This window comes from Prosopis cineraria, unplaced genomic scaffold (genome assembly GCF_029017545.1).
Source record: "Prosopis cineraria cultivar Desert tree isolate PC_DT_omini unplaced genomic scaffold, ASM2901754v1 PC1, whole genome shotgun sequence".
Lineage (NCBI taxonomy): Eukaryota > Viridiplantae > Streptophyta > Magnoliopsida > Fabales > Fabaceae > Prosopis > Prosopis cineraria.
In genome coordinates, this window is record NW_026555332.1 from 49,694,967 (window position 1) to 49,712,799 (window position 17,833).

At 33.8% G+C, this 17,833-nt stretch overlaps 2 protein-coding genes across 3 annotated transcripts; one reads left to right on the top strand and one right to left on the bottom strand.

The window, feature by feature from the left end:
- Positions 1 to 8,711: 8,711 nt before the first annotated feature.
- Positions 8,712 to 11,292, top strand: LOC129307821 (probable L-type lectin-domain containing receptor kinase S.5). Its single transcript, XM_054948738.1, has one exon. The coding sequence runs from the start codon at positions 8,841 to 8,843 to the stop codon at positions 11,028 to 11,030; it is 2,190 nt and encodes a 729-aa protein (XP_054804713.1). The 5' UTR covers positions 8,712 to 8,840; the 3' UTR covers positions 11,031 to 11,292.
- Positions 11,293 to 12,086: 794 nt separating this feature from the next.
- LOC129292181 (metal tolerance protein C2) lies at positions 12,087 to 17,585 on the bottom strand. Of its 2 annotated transcripts, XM_054929736.1 has the most exons (11): positions 17,451 to 17,585; positions 16,682 to 17,344; positions 16,150 to 16,258; positions 15,682 to 15,721; positions 14,481 to 14,557; positions 13,749 to 13,837; positions 13,535 to 13,604; positions 13,368 to 13,406; positions 13,072 to 13,222; positions 12,746 to 12,835; positions 12,087 to 12,492 (listed from the first exon to the last, which is right to left on the bottom strand). In XM_054929736.1, exons 2-11 carry the CDS (start codon positions 17,082 to 17,084, stop codon positions 12,391 to 12,393), a joined length of 1,170 nt encoding a protein of 389 aa, XP_054785711.1. In that variant the 5' UTR covers positions 17,085 to 17,344; positions 17,451 to 17,585; the 3' UTR covers positions 12,087 to 12,390. The 2 variants fall into 2 exon arrangements, with proteins under 2 accessions (XP_054785711.1, XP_054785719.1); XM_054929744.1 differs by lacking the exon at positions 17,451 to 17,585 and having other exon boundaries at positions 16,682 to 17,385.
- Positions 17,586 to 17,833: the final 248 nt, after the last annotated feature.

The window sequence follows — 17,833 nt, forward strand, 5'->3', positions numbered from 1 at the left end:
AAAATCACCATGGTGATGCTAGATTAACTGTTTTAAGTGTAGTTATAAAAGAACTACCCGTAATAGAAAGGAAAAGCCTTAACACAAAGGTCTACTATAGTTAAATTATTTAAAACCAAACAATTTATACTCTCTAATACATACTACTATAGTATAATAAAGTCTACAATAATAGAATATTTCAAAACTAAGTAAATTAGATTCAATGGAAACCAATTAATCAAAACCCAAATTAATACATGGTAGTAATAAAGATGGAATTTCAAGTCTGATAACTTAAATACATTAATTCTAAGTAAAAGCAAGTTATATTGGAGTTATAAAATACACGAAAGCATTGGATACTAATAAGACTTGAAAACATTTGACCATAGGGTCAAAAATGTTATTTTCCCATAAAATGAGTCATCCATCGGGATTAAGGAAAAATGCATCATGGCTAAAAACTTTTCATGACATGCATCATGACATATTGCATAAAATGGCTGATAATAATTTTTTGTCATAACTTTACTCCAAGGGTCAAACTTCTAGCTTGCTTTAAATCTTTATCTGACATCTAATTGAAATGATTTAAGTGTTTATATAAAGCTTACTTAGTGAACTATCAAATGTCACTAATTTCATTTCCTAATTATTTCATACTAAAGAGTTGGACACTCAAATTAAATTAATTACATTTTCACAGTTTGTCACATCAAGGGTGTCTAAAACTCAACCTAAGTACCAAAAACTCAACCTATCACCTACATCACATTCGAGGGACTTGGAATAACCTATGTAACACACCATAACAATCAAACACTAAATATAATTCAAATTCATCCCTCAACCCTGTGATTACTGTAACATCTTCAACTTTAAATCAAGATTTAATTAAGTTTAAATAGACTAATTAAATGATTTGTGAGGTGTGTGGCTAAAAAGGCCTAACGGGCATGTTTGATCTTAATTTCAATTCTAAACGTGAGTCTAAAGGAAAATTGGGTCACCCGGGAATGGAAGAGGAAGAATTTCTAAAGGAAGTGATTCTGTGCCATGCGTCACAACTTATGGTTGGTCCGCTGCGGTGCATGCATGACAACATGCCTAGAAGAGGCTCTTTGTGCCATACACCGCAGCACATGGTTAGAATTTTACAGTATTAAGTTGTGAACCTAAAGTAGAAGAGAAGAGGAAACAAAAGGAACCGAGAGAGTGACGAAAGATCTGAGCTAGAGCTTGAAGAAACTAATTATTAGGAGTAAATTGGAGCTCATAAACACTAAAAGTAAGCTTCCTTACTTAAATCTTTCTCTCTTCTTCCATTTTCTTGATAGTAGAGGTTAGAATTTAATTGTTAATGGTGATTTTCAGTCCATAAAAGTTATGGGTCCAAATTAATTAACTTAAATAGAGTTAATGAGAGTAGATTGAGCTAAGTAAACTTGGTATTTATGGTTTTATGATGATTGATGGTTGAAGGACATTAAATATCTAAAATTCTCATAAATTTGGTGGTTGAAAATAATGTGGTTGCATTAATGTCCATTTAAGAGCTTAATATTATTAATGAGAGTTAAAGAAAGCTAAAAAGTCTTATGGGTACTTTTACATGAGTCAAGAATAAATCTTGATATTAAAATGATGAAATGTTAGTGAAAAATAGTCAAAAATGAATATTGATGTTTTGCATGGTAAATACTTGTAGTGTAACTACCATTGGCACCATTCAAGCTTTTTGAAAGCTTTGAGAGTAAGTATTTAAGGGGTGAAACCTTTGACTTCTCAAATGTTTGAGATAACTAGGAGAATTTTATCTTATGCTTGTGTATGTTTATTAGTTTATTAATTTATGATCTATCATTGAAATGTGTAAAATAAAAAGAAATGCAAGTGTGGCTTAATTTGTTAGGAAATCTAGTAGATCCAATTTGTGAGTTTTATGCTTTGTGGTGTAAAATTTTCTTGGGAACAATAGTGGTGAATTTTATATTAATGTTTATTGAGAGTTTAATGATTCTGCAAATTGAGAAGTAATATGAATCTTTGTTAAGAGAAGTTCAATGATATTTTAAAATATGAAGTTCAATAATTTTGAAAGTATGAAATACAATAATTGTGAAGTTAAAGTTCAATGACTTATTTATTTTAAAGTTCCATGAAATGTGATTAAGAAGTTCAATTATTGTGTAATGATGAAGTTCAACAAAAATTGATTTGTAAAGTTCTATGAACTGTATATTTGTGAGTTATGGCATGAATGTGCATGGCATGATCTTGAGAGGCGGGAGTTCGCCTAAAAAATAGAATAGATGATAAAATCCATGTAATAAAGCCCATCTATGTGATGGTTTTTGTGGATTGATTCTATCCATATTATCCCACTTGTTCAATGAGGGACTGTCCCACTAGTTCAATGAGGGACTCAAACCTAGCTAGTTATTTATCGGTCCAATAAGGAGGTTAGTTTAGGGTGTATGACATCCCATGGTGTGAGAAATGGGAAAAACTGTAATTCATAAGTGAGTTGGGTGCGCCTTGGCTAGGTAATCCCTTCACAAGTATTTAGACTAGGGAAGTCAAAGAATATAGACTATTTCATTAAGTTATAACCCATGATTTCATGTCAAAAAAATAAGAAGGATATAAAGAAAGTGTGATCATGTACATAGTAAGTAAAGGCATTTGTTGTCTATATTGAGTCCATAATGATGGCATCTTGAGTTGAGTCTTAATTTCTACTATTATGTTTGTCAATGATTTTTTGTGACCAACTCTCTTATATAAAAAGTACTAAAAGCACTGTTTCTCAAGTAAATGCTATTATGTGAGTTGAATTGTAAATATCTAATTTTAATTGTTTCACATGGGTTAAAGTAGTAATATTAACCATTACTTGTATTTAAACTAATTAACATGCATTAGTATGGGTTAGTCAGAGCTTGGTTACTGAGTAGTTGTACTCATCCCGTCATCTTCGATATTATAGGAAATAGCTCAAGAGGAGTGGACAAAGAAAAAACACCCAGAGGCTTAGGATCGTGATCCCTTGTAGCATGCCTCCTTATTTTGAGTAAACTTATGTGTATGATAACTTTAATTGTCAACTAGGATTTCTATTTTGTTACTTGCATTATATGAGATGTAAATTGTAATGGTATTTTGGGCCTTAGAGAGGGAGTTGATGATTATGTGTCATGGTGATAGTGTTAAAATACTAATACAAGCAAGGGTTGAGAATATTATGTGATGATCTGGGAGAACTTGATAAAAATTGTGGTAAACTTTTCCTTTCCATGTTTTTGAGTTTAAGGGGTTGAATAGTAAAAATTTGATCTGAAAATATTCCTTGTGTTATGGTGTATTACACGAGTTAGTTTTGATGATTTGTATGTGGTTATATTGGTGTTAGTGGTTATAAGTTCTTGAGATTTGGTTTGGATACTTGAAATTGTGAAATCTGTTACAAAAGTGTAAGTTTTGAAAAGGGTATCTAATCTTTGTTTTAAGAAAAATTTGAGTTTGAGACCAATGCCATTAGTTAGAGCTCGAGAAGAGCTTTTTGTAAATACTTAGTTCGCATCATTCGGACGTCAAATAGAGATTTGAGATGTGTTGGAAGTTGGCCCTAATGCTATCAAAATTGATAACAGAATTCACTGTCAAAATTTGTGCACTTGTGTCGTGGTGTATGGTGTCTCGAGCGTGTGTCACAAAAGCGAACACGCTTTAAAATTTTTCAAAATTTCTTTTGTTTCAAATTCTTAAACAAATGTACTCACTTATATAATGATCCTTTGCTTTTGTGTATTTGTGAACTTTGATTTGTCTGATTACAAGACTTGAAAATGATTTTAGTTTTATAAACTTGGGGTCCCCATTTTGTTAACCAATGAAAATTTTATATTTTAATAATTATTATAATTCCATTTCCTAATTAATTGAGACTAGAATTTAATTATGGGATTAGAAGGAGGATGATATTACACTAAAAATAGATGGAGAGGGTTTCAATAATAAATCTCAATATAATCATTTACAATCATCCATATTACTATAACTATACTTACAATAGTTTTTTGGCTATAAGGCCACTTTTACTAATCTAACCCTTAACCACAATCATTTAGATAATCGTATGATTAACCTTAAATGGGTTACCCAACTATGTGTAAGCATTTTTAAAATTCAAATTATATAATTTTCACAATCAGGATCCCAAGTTTTCAATATGAAAACAATAAAAACAAAGCTTAATCAAATCTATTTTGATATTAAAAGAGTTATGAAAACTCAAGATACCATTTACAATTTTAAAATTTTAAAAACAGTTGAAAAACCAACACATTAAAAAATGAGAGATGCGTTATTGCATGACACCCTTGTGATTTTACAACATGTTGTTGTCATTTGATAACAGTTCTAGCTAACTTTTGGCTTGCTCAAATCTTTGTCTAACATCCAATTGAGGTAATTTAAGTGTTTAAAAAAACTCTTTTCATGAATTAGTTAATGACACAAGTTTTACCTCAAAAAGATTTCACACAAAAAGAGTTAGATGCTCAAATACATTTTCTTTACTTTTCATATTTTTTCCATCGCAAGGGAGTCCAAAAGTAAACACACGTGCTAAAAGTCACAACTAACACCTAGACTATACTCAAAAGACCTAGAATTACCTATACAACACACCACAGTCACAATATTTCACTTATATCTCAATTTCAACTTTCAACCCCTTAATATCATAAGTAGAAAGGGAGGTCTAGCATTGCTTTTAATAATTTAACATCAAATACAACATCATAGTTTTCTTTACATTTGCACTAGTATTTTGGTTCTATTAGAAATAATAAAATCTACTTACAATGATTTTAGAGCCCAAAATACAACAATTAAGTCATGCACATAACATAATGCAAGTATAACAAAAGCATGCAATCCTAGTTGGCAATATCTTATAATCACACTTAACAAACTAAGACAAGATGTGTATTGGATAGGTAGTAGAGTTAGGTGTCATAAAGGATAAGAAACTTTCCTAACCTGTCATATGATTGCAACAATAAAGTCAAAATACTAAGTAGATTTATCTGTGACAGTAGATAAAGTAGGAGATGGGCTAGATGAACTAGAGATAAATATGCACAATAAAATTTCAAGTTCAATCAAAGAGGATCCTAAAGTAGGATAAGCAAAATAATATTTTTCCAACCAAAGACAATAATTGCAACCATTCAAGGTAACTAATATAGATTGAGCAACATCTGAATTTTTTTTAAGGAAAAAAAGGCTTACAAAAGAGAATGATAGATTAAAACACATAAACCAAGATTGTAGTGTGAATGGCATAGCACTCACACTAGGAAACTAATCAACAATCTGACTTTTGAAAATGACGTGTTGGATATTCTTTACAATTTAAACATGATCAAATGGTTAATGAAACTGAAAATGTCAATTTACTGAAACTGTCATGTGGATATGCAAAAATAGATTTAAGATGGATCTGAACTCATGACAAAGGACAACAACATTATTGCAAAGAAAAGCTAACATTCTTCAAAAACTAACTTATCATGGAAAAAAATATTATATGACTCTAGTACCATGAAAATTATCAGAGATCAGAGAAATAAATTAGAGAATAATTGAAAAATGTCATGCTTCTATTATTGAAATAAAAGGTATACTGTACACACAAAGAAAATAAATAATACAATAATGATTAATAATTATATAATAATATCAAATAATATATCCTAATAATGATTGAGATATATACACAATAATTATAAAAAATATTTGAAAAATATTTTAAATAACAGCTGAAAAGACAGAGATGTATAACAAAAACTTCTCATTTATAAAGCGCACAATCATAATCATCTCCTCTGCCCATAATGCATCGCAGATCACACTTATGATTGCAAGTTCTTGCTGAAGGTGGCTGACCGACGGCCACAAGTTCGTTTTCATCATCATCACCTTTGTAGAAATCATCTCCATCATAGGAATCTTCAATCTGGAAAAATCATCTTCGGCTATGGGTGCTTCGTGGTCTTTATTTTCTTCAATGGCGCGGGTGAAAAGAACAGAAAATGAAGATAATTTGTTGAGATGTTTTAGGAGGCAATGAGGAAAGGAAAAGTGACGATGAAAAAATAATAATAATAATAAAACTTCCAATTTTTCCCCTCCTTTTTTAATTATAATTATAACGAAAAATAAAAACTATCCAAAAAAATAGAAGAGATTATTCTATTTTTCATAATAGATAATTAATTTTAAAATAATTTATCTGATTTTATAATTTTTTATTTTAATAAATATAAAATAAAAATAAAAAAACTTAATTTTTGATAAATATAAATGTGTGTTTTGTAAATGAAAAATCTTTTTATACACCTCTCTTTTCTCAGCTATCAGATAAAAAGCAGAGTTATAATTTTTCACTTCCCGACCACCGCACATAATCCGGATCCCAAATCCGTTTGTATTTCCATTTGATATAATAAATTATAAAAATAATTAATTAAATAATAAATTTTAATTATAATTGATTATATTATAACGAAATTTATTTGGATATCGTTTTTTTAAAATTAATCTTAACAAAATTAAAGATATTTAAATAATTTATTCAGAACCAATTTTAATTGTATAAATTATTATAAAGGACATTGTATTTTCAAATTAAATTATTAATAAATTTATATCTAATATTATTAAAGTTGTTAATTTTATTTAAGAAGTAAAATATATTATTAGTTTTATTTTTATTAAATTTTGGGCATTTTTATAATTTTTTTCTGAGTCTTTCTTCGTAATTTTTTTAATGTTTTTTGATGGATTATCTGCGCTTTCAAGAAAAATTAATTTTAACCAATAAAATTGATTACATAATTTTTATGTGTTTGAATATGTTTTTGATTAATCGATTTTTGCAGTGAATTAATTGATTATTTTGCTTAACCAAACAGGCACATAGTCAAGAGCCTTGGCAGGAACTTCGCTGGAGGTGATGGTGTCCCGGTTGAGCTTGAGAAGGAAGGCGGCGAGATTGATGCACTCGAGGGAAGCCTCATAAATAGCTGGATTGGGGGAATCAGGGAGCTTCTTGCGATTCAGAATCGGAGCCAGGTAGTTGCCAACTTGTCAGTTAAAAAGTCAACTAATGGTTACTATTGACGTTAAGGTAATACTGCACTTTTTTAAAAGTTGTGGAATAATATTACTCAAAACGAAAGCTTAAAATACGAAACGTCTCTTGTAAATAGAATTCTGAGATATTTTACCCTTCAACCTTAATATATGGAGTAATGTAATATCCATTTGAATTTCAATTAAATATAATAAATTATAAAAATAATTAATTAAATAATAGATTTTAATTATAATTGATTATATTATAACGCAATCTGTTTGAATATTTTTTTAAAATTAATTTTAATAAAATTAAAAATATTTGAATAATTTAATCAGAATTAATTTTAACTATATAAATTATTATATAATTTAATTTTTAAATATCAGATATCTATTTTTTGATAATACAAAGTTTGAATTTTATTAAAAAAAAAGAAAGTTTGATTTTATTTTTATTAGATTATGTACTTTTTTTGTAATTTTTTGAGTGTTTTTTTATAATTTTTCCCAACGTTGTTTCACAGACTTTTCCGGAACGCTCAGATTATCAGCTTGCAGAAAAAATCCATTTTTGGGCCAAAGGTCGATTAACCAAAAACAGGGGTGTTTGGATAATTTTGTGAAAAATTGATTTTTCCACCCCAAAAATGGATTCTAAACCATATCCAAACACACACGTAGTATAACAGTGAGAGGGCAAGGTGGCCGACCGGATTGGTTCTGGCCTTTTTGACTTATCAATCAACCCGGAGTTTCCCGGAACAACCCTTATTTTCTTGGCAAATGCTATGCCAACCTCATTTCATTTCCAAACACGCTATTCTACCAATTAATATATGTATTAATTTGTTATTCATTTCCTTGCTAGTTACTAATTCTATATTCTGACTTTGAACGTGGTGAGGGCAATCATATCTGAATATTATGCATATCATTCAAAATTCTAACAAAGTTTTATATAAAAAAAATATACATTTTTACTCTTAAATTATTTTTTTGAGAGTATCCTGCACTCTAAACTATTTAGTATATTATTTTTGTCCTTGAAGTAATTAAAATATAATATTTTCTACTCAATGTTAAATAATAAATGTTAACTATCAATATGATCTGAGAGAATATAGTTTAATTATTTAAGAAACGTGAGTATTTAACGTAAGGTGAAGAATGTTATATTTTAATTATTTTAGAAGTAAAAATGTTATATAAAAAATACTCATCAGATAATATTTCAGAATAAAAACACCCTCACTACATGTCCCTTCAGAGAGATGTACGAGATGCAGATGCAGCGACGACAACGATAGGAAATAATTTATAAATTCGATAAATGCAAGAAGGAGCTTTCCTCGCTGATGATCCGCCCGAGGACAAAATACATATATGAAAAGATAAACAACAATATTATATATAGTTTATTGGTTACGTTTTTTTGTTGAAGATATTCATTGACTTTGCCGGGCCTCGTGTACGGTGTACCCCATCGTTCTGCATTATATAGAAGAGTAAACGCTTAAGCATACATGACCAAGTCATATGCATACAAATTCTAGCTATAAAATATTTTCCAAACTTTCTCAACGATACACAGAAATGACAAGGCCTGCTCAAGAGCAAGGAAAGTTCCCATTGATGAATCAAGTCTTTAATTTTGATTGCTTCCTCTAAAATATATAAATACATATAGTGTATAATGGAATAAGCTAAGCATGCTTGATCATCATCATCAGCAGCAGCATTTTAGACTTGGCCTCCGATCTCTGATAGTTTCCCCCTCAGACGTTGCCATTCAATTTGTCTGGCTACTCACAGCAGGCTTAGAGCTCACTCCGTGTGTATTGCTATCGCAAATCCTTCAAAGCGCATATGTTATCGACCGTTTAATGATCAGTAGAATGCAATTTTGTTGGATGGTTAAGCCTCAACTTTTAGCAGTCATCTTCATCTGTATTCTCGGCCATACCAGGGTTGACTGCTTTTCTTTCAATTTCCCCACCTTTGACGAACAAGAAGATCAAAATCGATTAATACTGAGTAAATTTTCCCGTATATTCCGTGAGGCCATCCAAGTGACGCCTGATGCTTATGGTGAAGACTTGAGGAACAGGTCCGGAAGGGCCTTCTACAACAAGGCATATAGATTATGGAGCAAGAAGAACGAAAAAACTGCATCATTTAATACCACCTTCGTCCTCAATATCAGCCCCGACACTCCTTCAAACCCAGGTGCAGGCGAAGGTTTGGCCTTCGTGCTAGCCGCTGACAACAGTCTCCCGCCCAACAGCCATGGAAGATGGCTTGGCATCGTGAATTCTTCCACAAACGGCACTTCTGCTGCTGCCATATTGGCCGTGGAGTTTGATACCAGACAAAACTCACCCGAAGATGGCCCAACCGGACATGTTGGCGTGAACGTGAACAGTGTTTACTCCATCAAGCAGTCTCCGTTACTTCCCTTGGGGATCAATATTTCATCCGGCATCAATGTGACGGTGAGAGTTCAGTACGCTAACGATGTGATTTCTGTTTTTGGTTACATGATGAATGGAACCAAAGCACAAGACATGAACCTCTTGCTTCAATCTCCACCTCTCAATCTCACCTCATATCTCCCACAGAAGGTATTTCTGGGGTTCTCTGCATCCACCAGTAATTTCAATGAGTTGAACTGCATCAGAGCCTGGGAGTTCAACGGTGAAGATATCGGGGACCGAAATCAAAAGCTACTGTGGGTTTGGATCACAGTTCCAACGGTGGTGGCTATCGCAGGTGTGGTGGGATTTTTCTTGATTTGGAGGTGGAAACGAAGCAGGGAGATAGCAGAGGATGCATACCCGGGGATAGAAGACCAGATTCAGTGTTCCTCAATGGCTCCAAAGAAGTTCCGGCTGAGGGAGATCAAGAAGGCAACGAGCAATTTCAATTACCAGAACAAGCTCGGGGAAGGTGGTTTCGGAAAAGTGTACAAGGGAATCCTGGGAAGTAAGGAGATAGCTGTGAAGAGAGTGTCCAAGGATTCACGTCAAGGGAAGCAAGAATTCGTAGCAGAAGTCACGACAATAGGTAGCCTCCACCATAAGAATCTGGTTAAGCTGATAGGGTGGTGCTACGAGAGAAAAGAACTCCTCCTCGTCTACGAGTTCATGCCCAACGGAAGCCTAGACAAGTACCTATTTGGGAGTTCCGAGGGATCATCAGGTCAAAACCTTCGCTGGGAAACCAGATACAGTGTGATATACGGGGTGGCTGAAGCGCTTGACTATCTTCACAACGGATGCGAGAAGAAGGTGATTCACAGGGACATCAAGGCAAGCAACATTATGCTGGACTCAGAGTTCAACGCGAGGCTAGGAGACTTTGGACTGGCCCGAACCATCCAGGAAAGGAACGAGACTCACCACTCCACGAAAGAGATAGCTGGAACACCAGGTTACATGGCCCCAGAGACATTTCTGACAGGGAGGGCAACAGTGGAAACAGACGTGTACGCTTTTGGGGTTCTGATAATGGAAGTGGTGTGTGGGATGAGGCCAGGGAACGCGTGTGCCCAGAACGACTACAAGAATAGCATAGTGTACTGGGTGTGGGAGATGTACGGAAAGGGAAGAACATTGGATGGAATGGATAAGAGAATGAAGAAGGAGACAGAGGAGGACGAAGAACAACCGGAGAGAGTGATAGTGCTGGGGCTGGCTTGTTGCCATCCGAATCCGCACGAAAGGCCATCCATGAAGACGGTACTGCAGGTTCTCACAGGCGAGGTGGCTCCACCGGCGGTCCCTAGAGAACGGCCGGCTTTTGTGTGGCCGGCCGCTCCCCCTTCCTTCAATGTCAATGACAACTCCATTAATTCTGCAGCCCAGCTCACTCCTCCCTTCACTCAGCTCACCGGCAGATGATCGTCATCGTAATCACTTCAGTTGGCTACTGTTTTCCGTCAACCCTACGCCATCGTGTATATAGCCTGATATCCTATCACTGTAGATATACGGTGCTTAACGAACTTTCTTCTTAATTAGTTCTGTGTAAATTGATTTTCTCCGGGGTCGATGGTTAAGTCAGCGTACCTGCTTCAAGTTGTAGTCAACTTTTGGACACCAAATTGTACTATAATATTTATAATTACCCTGTCAGATGCAATTTCATTTAGCTGTTTTATCATTTAATCTCCTACCCCCTTTCTCTAGTCTCAATGGCTGTGCCCTGCTTTTTTTTTTTTTTTTTACCGAAAGTCGATGTCAAGATTGATTGTGTAAACGAATTGTCTGATTGAGATTTAAAAAGAAAAAGAAAAGAAAAATTCAACTCTGCTGCCAAAATCCAATTAAAATTAACCACATGCAATATATAATTACAAAGCATGTCCGGCGTTTCTTTGGCTTCAAGGTAATTACAATTTTGAGAATTATAGGATGCTAATCTGATTTCGGCAAAGAAATATTTTTGCATATGATCATTTGACTTTTATGTTTGGAAATAAATCATGATTAGATTACATGTTTACTGGGTTTTATGCAAGGAAAGGAAGACACAAGATTATTCATTATAGCAACAAAGAAAAAAGAAAATGGCAAAATTAAGGTAGATAACGATCGCACGTTGATGTTAGAAATCTTCGCTGCAACTGTCACAATAATCCACTTACATTCTCGGAAGCGTTAAAAGGTTCGAAAAATGAACTATTTTATTTTCATAATGATATTGATGATTATATTAATTGAGTGATCATTAAATCTTGTAAATAATTCTTTATCAGGACACCTTCAAGCAAACTTCGGACCTTGCCAACTTACCAAGGGAGTGAGAGGGCAAAGTGAACAAAGCTGCAAATTCTTCGTTTGGTTCAAGAAACTGCATGAAGCGTGGGGAGATCGTTGCCAAGTACTTCTGTTTAACGACTGGCGTGATTTGTTAAATGATAAATTTATTCTATATTTTATTAAAGATTAAAAATATTAAAATAAAACAATCAACATTCGATTTTAAAACAGACCATATTTATGGTAACTGGTAAGTATCCCGTGCCCGTAGGCATGAATTTTAGATTCACGTTTCCTCACATCTAGAGAAAGCAGGGCAACATTGTTATGCTGACAAGCAATTTTTGGGGCAATCAAAATGGTTATAATATTCCACTCAAAAATGGTTCTAATATACAAAAATAAATTAACACAACATTTTGTTAGCTGATTTTCGTTCCACGTTTGTTAAGCAATCCATGGTGATAATCAACTGCAGAAATCCAAGAACATGAGAAGTTCATGTATCATCAGTCTGCACGGTGAGGTCCTGCACACCCAAGTCATGGTATAGACCATGCACAAGTCCTAGTAATGGACGATCATCCACCCCTTTCCTCACCTGCCAAGTATAATAACTCGCTAGAGTCAGACTTCAGTAACAGCTCCCAGGAAAGAAAAAAAAATTGAGGTAAGTATCTTTAGACATGTATCCTAGCATGTTGTTAACTTGCTTCACTGTGTTTGGTTTCATGTTCGATATAGCTTGGCTTCCAGCATGAGACGAAAACACACTCTTACTCCTTTTTTCAGAACCGCCAAGTACACACCTAGCGGCAAAGGGGAGGGGAAACAAATGTTAAATGGGGAATCACCTGAATTGAGAGCGAACCAACCACATGACCAGGAACTAACTCCCAAAAACGAGCCTGTGAAACTTCCAGCACATCTTCCCGAGCAGTTATCTAAAGAAAATTGAAGGTATTAAAAAATACAAAGCATTAAAGGATCCCCACGTATATTCAAATGAAAACTATTAAAAGATCATAAATCACCGATAGCAAAATACAGCTTTTCACCCTTTCCTTTCCCCAAGGGACTGGAATTGTTTAGAGAGAGCTTGCATACATTTAAGCACCCCCTGTTAAAAGCTAAAACCAGCCCTATAGCCTACTTTACTCACAGAAACTAAAGCAATAACCTGTCTCAAACATTTGCTCAAAGCAGAAGTTGGAATACTAGGAGGTGCCATTTGGAGCAAGATACCACCAGTTGTCCTAAAGAGTGGCAAGACCAGTGTAAAAACCGCAGCAGAAACAAGTCCCAAACACAAGACTTCTGCATTCTGGACCCTATAAATAAAGGTAAAGAAATTACAAAATCAGAAGAAATCAGAACGAAAACTCATCATTCCCTTATTATCTCTCTCTCTCTCTCTCTCTCTCACACACAACTTTTATTGCAAAATAATGTATCAGGAAAAAAACGGGTTTTTACCCAATGGAAAGTAACCAGGATGCCAGTATCAAACCTGCACTGAGAAACCATTAAAGCATGTTAAGTTAAATAAAAAAACGAACTAAGAGAATGAAACTGATTGCAGTTGCAAGGGTGTCGCTATCCTTCAAATACACAATGATGTCCATAGAGACCAGCATATCTACCTGCGAATAGAATCTGCTAGAACATGCAGGAAAACGGAATGATGATTCATATCTTCAGCATTTCTATAAGCTGCAAGCAAAAATCCAAGAAAAACAGATAACAAATGGCAATAATCAAGCATCAATCATCCATCAATCCACACCATCCCATTTGAATAAGGAAACATTACTCAAGGCTAGCAGCCGGAAGAATAAAATGTTCAAATATACTCACTGAGATTAATCCGGGCATAATTCCTGAAGAACCATACACCAATGAGATTCACAACTAAATTGGTCACAGCTGAAACAATCAAGTAATGCCTACAAGAATATCATTATCAGCATCAGCAGATAGATACTGAAGAAAATAATAGAATTTAAGAACCAAAAATCCCAACCAAAGAAACAAATTTGCATGTATTAGGGTGTAAAAACTTGAATGCATCAGCAATCAGCCAAAAGATCCCATAACGGCTTCACATGGATGGGTTTTCTTTCCATTTTCTCACAGATAATACCATTAAGCACATGTCTTACACACATTACGTTTGAAAAGATCACAAATAATACACATGTATAGGACAAAGTGTCTAAGTCGACTAATTAACAACAGGTTTATGGAATATAACCATGATAGATTACAAATCAATGGTATCATGTCAAGATGAAAACACAGTAACAGAAATTGTCTGGCTAAAAGTCTTGCAGTCTAGAGCCACGCATTATTTTCCAAGTAAAAAACACATTTTCTTCGTTAAGCATGTTCAAATATCAGACAACGAAAAGGAGCTTAAAGTTAAGACTTAACTGCTATAGCAAGTACCTTGAGTTCCAAGCATGTATGAAATAGAACACATGAACAGAAAAATTAATTGATTGCAAAAATACTGAATCTTCTCCATGCTGAATGTGTATATAAAATGTAATACAAAAACTGCGATAGTCATTGGTCACACAAACTTACTTGTGCTCTGATTCATCTTGTATGAATGCGTGAAGTGCTTCAACCGCAAGAGAAAATGACATAAACAAAAGGAAAAGCTGTCTACACAAGTAGCAAACAAAATAAGGAAGTTCAACATGTTAGTGCAAATTGAGAGAGAGGGGGGTGCAAGTAGTGCCTTTGACCTTCATAATTGATATAATAAGGTGAAAGCAAAATTTAAAAAAAAAAATCCAGTTCATCAGATGACTGAGAATATCAAAATACCAAAATAAGTAGTGCCAACAATGATTAAAATCTCAAACCTAATCCCACACATCAACAACACTACAAGAATCTCGACTGACCCAAAAAAAAAAAAAAAACTATGCCAGACTCCATTTAACAAATATACAAATTTTGTATTTTTTTTATAGCTAATGGTGAGATTAAAAAAAACAAAAGAAAAAATCATGTATAAGTCCCATGAAGCAAACTTATTTACAAATAAGTCCCACAAAATTCAGAAACTACAACCAAGTCCCTTGGAACCTAAGTATAATTTGAAATTATGGTCAAAAGACAATAATGCCCTTGTTAAAAATACAATATATCAATCAAATAATTTATAATTACTTCATTAGTAATATACAACTATCACTTTTTATGGCTATAATTTCATATATCTAATAGTTAAATTGATAATGCATTACTAAAAAATTTAACACTAATTATTTACAATTATTTCATCACTAATTTACAACTATCAGTTCAATTTTTTACAACTGTAACTTCGTATATCTAATAGTTAAGAGGTTTGAATATCTGATGTAAAAAGTTGAAGCTATAGCTATAAAAAGTTAAAATGATAATTGTAAATTATTTGATAAATGTAATATATTTTAATAGAAGCATTATTATCTTTGCACCCTAATTTCAAATTATGCTCAGATCCCAAGAGACCTGGCTATAGTTTTTAAAATTTATGGAACTTATTTGTAAATAAGCTTACTCCACGGGACCTATATATAATTTTTCCTAAAAAATGCATGTCAAAATTTTTAAACTAAATTATCCTTTTTTTGGGGGGGTGTTTCAGTACAAATACACTTTTAATATTAAAAATGCACATGCTATGACTTTGCATTGACCGCCATTAGTTTTAGAAAGGATCATTCTATAACTTGATTTCTGTAATGTAATGTTAAAAACTCTAGTTGCAAAGGATATTTTAAATACTTACAGTATTTGTAAATGCAGACAAAACTTCTAGCCTTTTATACCTGAAATTAGAGGATAGTATGTAAATCAGAAATACTGACGGACAGCAGTAGTTCAAAACTCATGATCTCTGTCACCTAGACATAGGACAAGTCCTGCACGTGTGCATCTGCCTTTAAGAAATTGTGAGACAAATTCATATTGTTTTTTGTCACATCTCACATGCAAGAATAAGAATTTGCCACAGAATTCGTTCATCTTGATTTTATCTTTGGAAAGATCGCATGTTGTGCATTAAGTTCATCTTATTGAAAGAAAAATTGGAAAGAATGTTTTGCAATATATATCAAAGGTTAGGGGAGACAGACATTTTTTAAACAAGATAGTCCTCATGAAAAAAAAGTTGACAGCGCTAGAAACCAACATAGTTGAGTATCCGAACCTCAAACAGTGCATATCATTGAAGATAATTTTCAAACAGAAGGCTTACCCATATGTATAATCTCTATCAGCCTTCTTCCTTGAGGCCGCCATAACAAATAATGAAAATGTCAGAAGACCGCATCCAAAAGTCAAATGAAATGCATCAGACACCAAACCTGAAATCAGATGTATGAAATCGGAAACCGAAGTCATCTGAGGCTCAACTTTCAAATTGAGCAGACGTGAATGATTTTATGTTCAATCCATAGCAGTTTGCTCACCATGGACGAAGAAAAGAGGATATGGGAAAAGTTATTTTAGCAACAAATCTTGTCTACGAATTATTTGTGAAAAAAATTGCGAAACTGAGGGTAAAATCCGCATTTTCCCCCCAATAAAGTTCATACTTCCGTTGGAGGGCTCTCAAGAATGAGAAGCACAATCCTCAAAGCATCCAAAAGCCTTGTAGGATATTTAAATTGCAGAATAGCAGCCCAGCAAGAAATATCAATTTTACTCATTTTGAACACCTTTTAAAGGAAAGGTTTATAGTTGTATGAAGCAATTATTAATCCATTATGAGAAATTAATGATCTTACCTACGCGCCCAGTAAAGAGGCCAATGAATAACTCTGCAGTGGAGTAGGCTACATTCAGGGAAATCATAAAAAATAGTCTCTTCATATATCTATGCCCAGACCTGATGTTTCGAAAAACGGAGAAAATAAGAGAGGACAAAGAGACTTTCTCCGGGTACTTTCCCTCAGAAAAGTAGTGATCTTGGCCTGACCAATAATGCCCCCGAGGAATGTCTATGCTGGAGTCGGTCCGGGAAAGTAAAGGCCCTCTGGAATTGTTCGAAGGGAATGAAACGGGCGAGTGCGGTTCTTGCGATTGCTTAAACGAAGCTTGGCGTGAGAACGCGAATCTGCGATCACTGGCACCAAAGCCGAAATCCCCATTTAGAGAGCTCCGAGGGTGGTACGAGACCGCCGTCTCCATTGATCGCAAGATGTTGAGATACAGAAAAGGGAATATTGAGACGGCGAGAATAAGGAATGCAGATCAGCATGGAATTTTCACGACAACATTTATAGAGAAGACAGGAAATCCAAGTAAACAAAAAGGGAAGAGTATCGGTGATTCGGAATTGTACTTTTCAAGTAAGGTAGTTTAGAATTGGATGATCAAAGGGGGTTTCAAAGTTGAAAACAAACGCAACGTTGACTACAAGGGAATAAAGCTGCGGCTGAAACTGAAACCTAAATCAGTCACAAAGAAGGCAGTGAGGTGAACTAAACTTGAAATTTCTACCATTTAAATAAATTCACATAAAAAATAAAAGAAATCAGAACTAGAAATCAGCACCGTAGATTTGGACGTGGGCGCCGCCGTCACCGATGCTGTCGTGTTATCCTTCTGGGAAGATCAAGTTGCATTTGACCCTTCAGTATCAAAAAGTTGCCAATTTAACTCTTATCAAAACCATTTGTTACATTTAACCCATGCTGATATGAATAATAAGAGCTTTTGTGATTTAAGTAAGTTGTTAAAAGTTCAAATTCTTTCTCAAATGTATCTCCCAATCTAATTGAGAGAAATTTATCTTTTTCTTTCAATATTCTGAAGAAAATTAAATTTCGAATACTCTCTGTGACTCAGCAAAAAACAATTATTCTTTACATTTTTTATAATAATTAAAATGGGATACAACTTATTTTAAATGATACTTCATTTCGCAGATTGGTTAA

Excerpts from the sequence above, each read along its gene's own strand:
- LOC129292181 (XM_054929736.1), bottom strand. The coding sequence starts at position 17,084 with ATGGAGACGGCGGTCTCGTACCACCCTCGGAGCTCTCTAAATGGGGAT. Across the intron at positions 15,722-16,149 it reads GATAGAGATTATACATATGG|GTATAAAAGGCTAGAAGTTT; the intron begins GTAAGCCTTCTG and ends CTCTAATTTCAG. Across the intron at positions 12,836-13,071 it reads TGAGCAAATGTTTGAGACAG|ATAACTGCTCGGGAAGATGT; the intron begins GTTATTGCTTTA and ends AATTTTCTTTAG.
- LOC129307821 (XM_054948738.1), top strand. The coding sequence starts at position 8,841 with ATGCTTGATCATCATCATCAGCAGCAGCATTTTAGACTTGGCCTCCGA.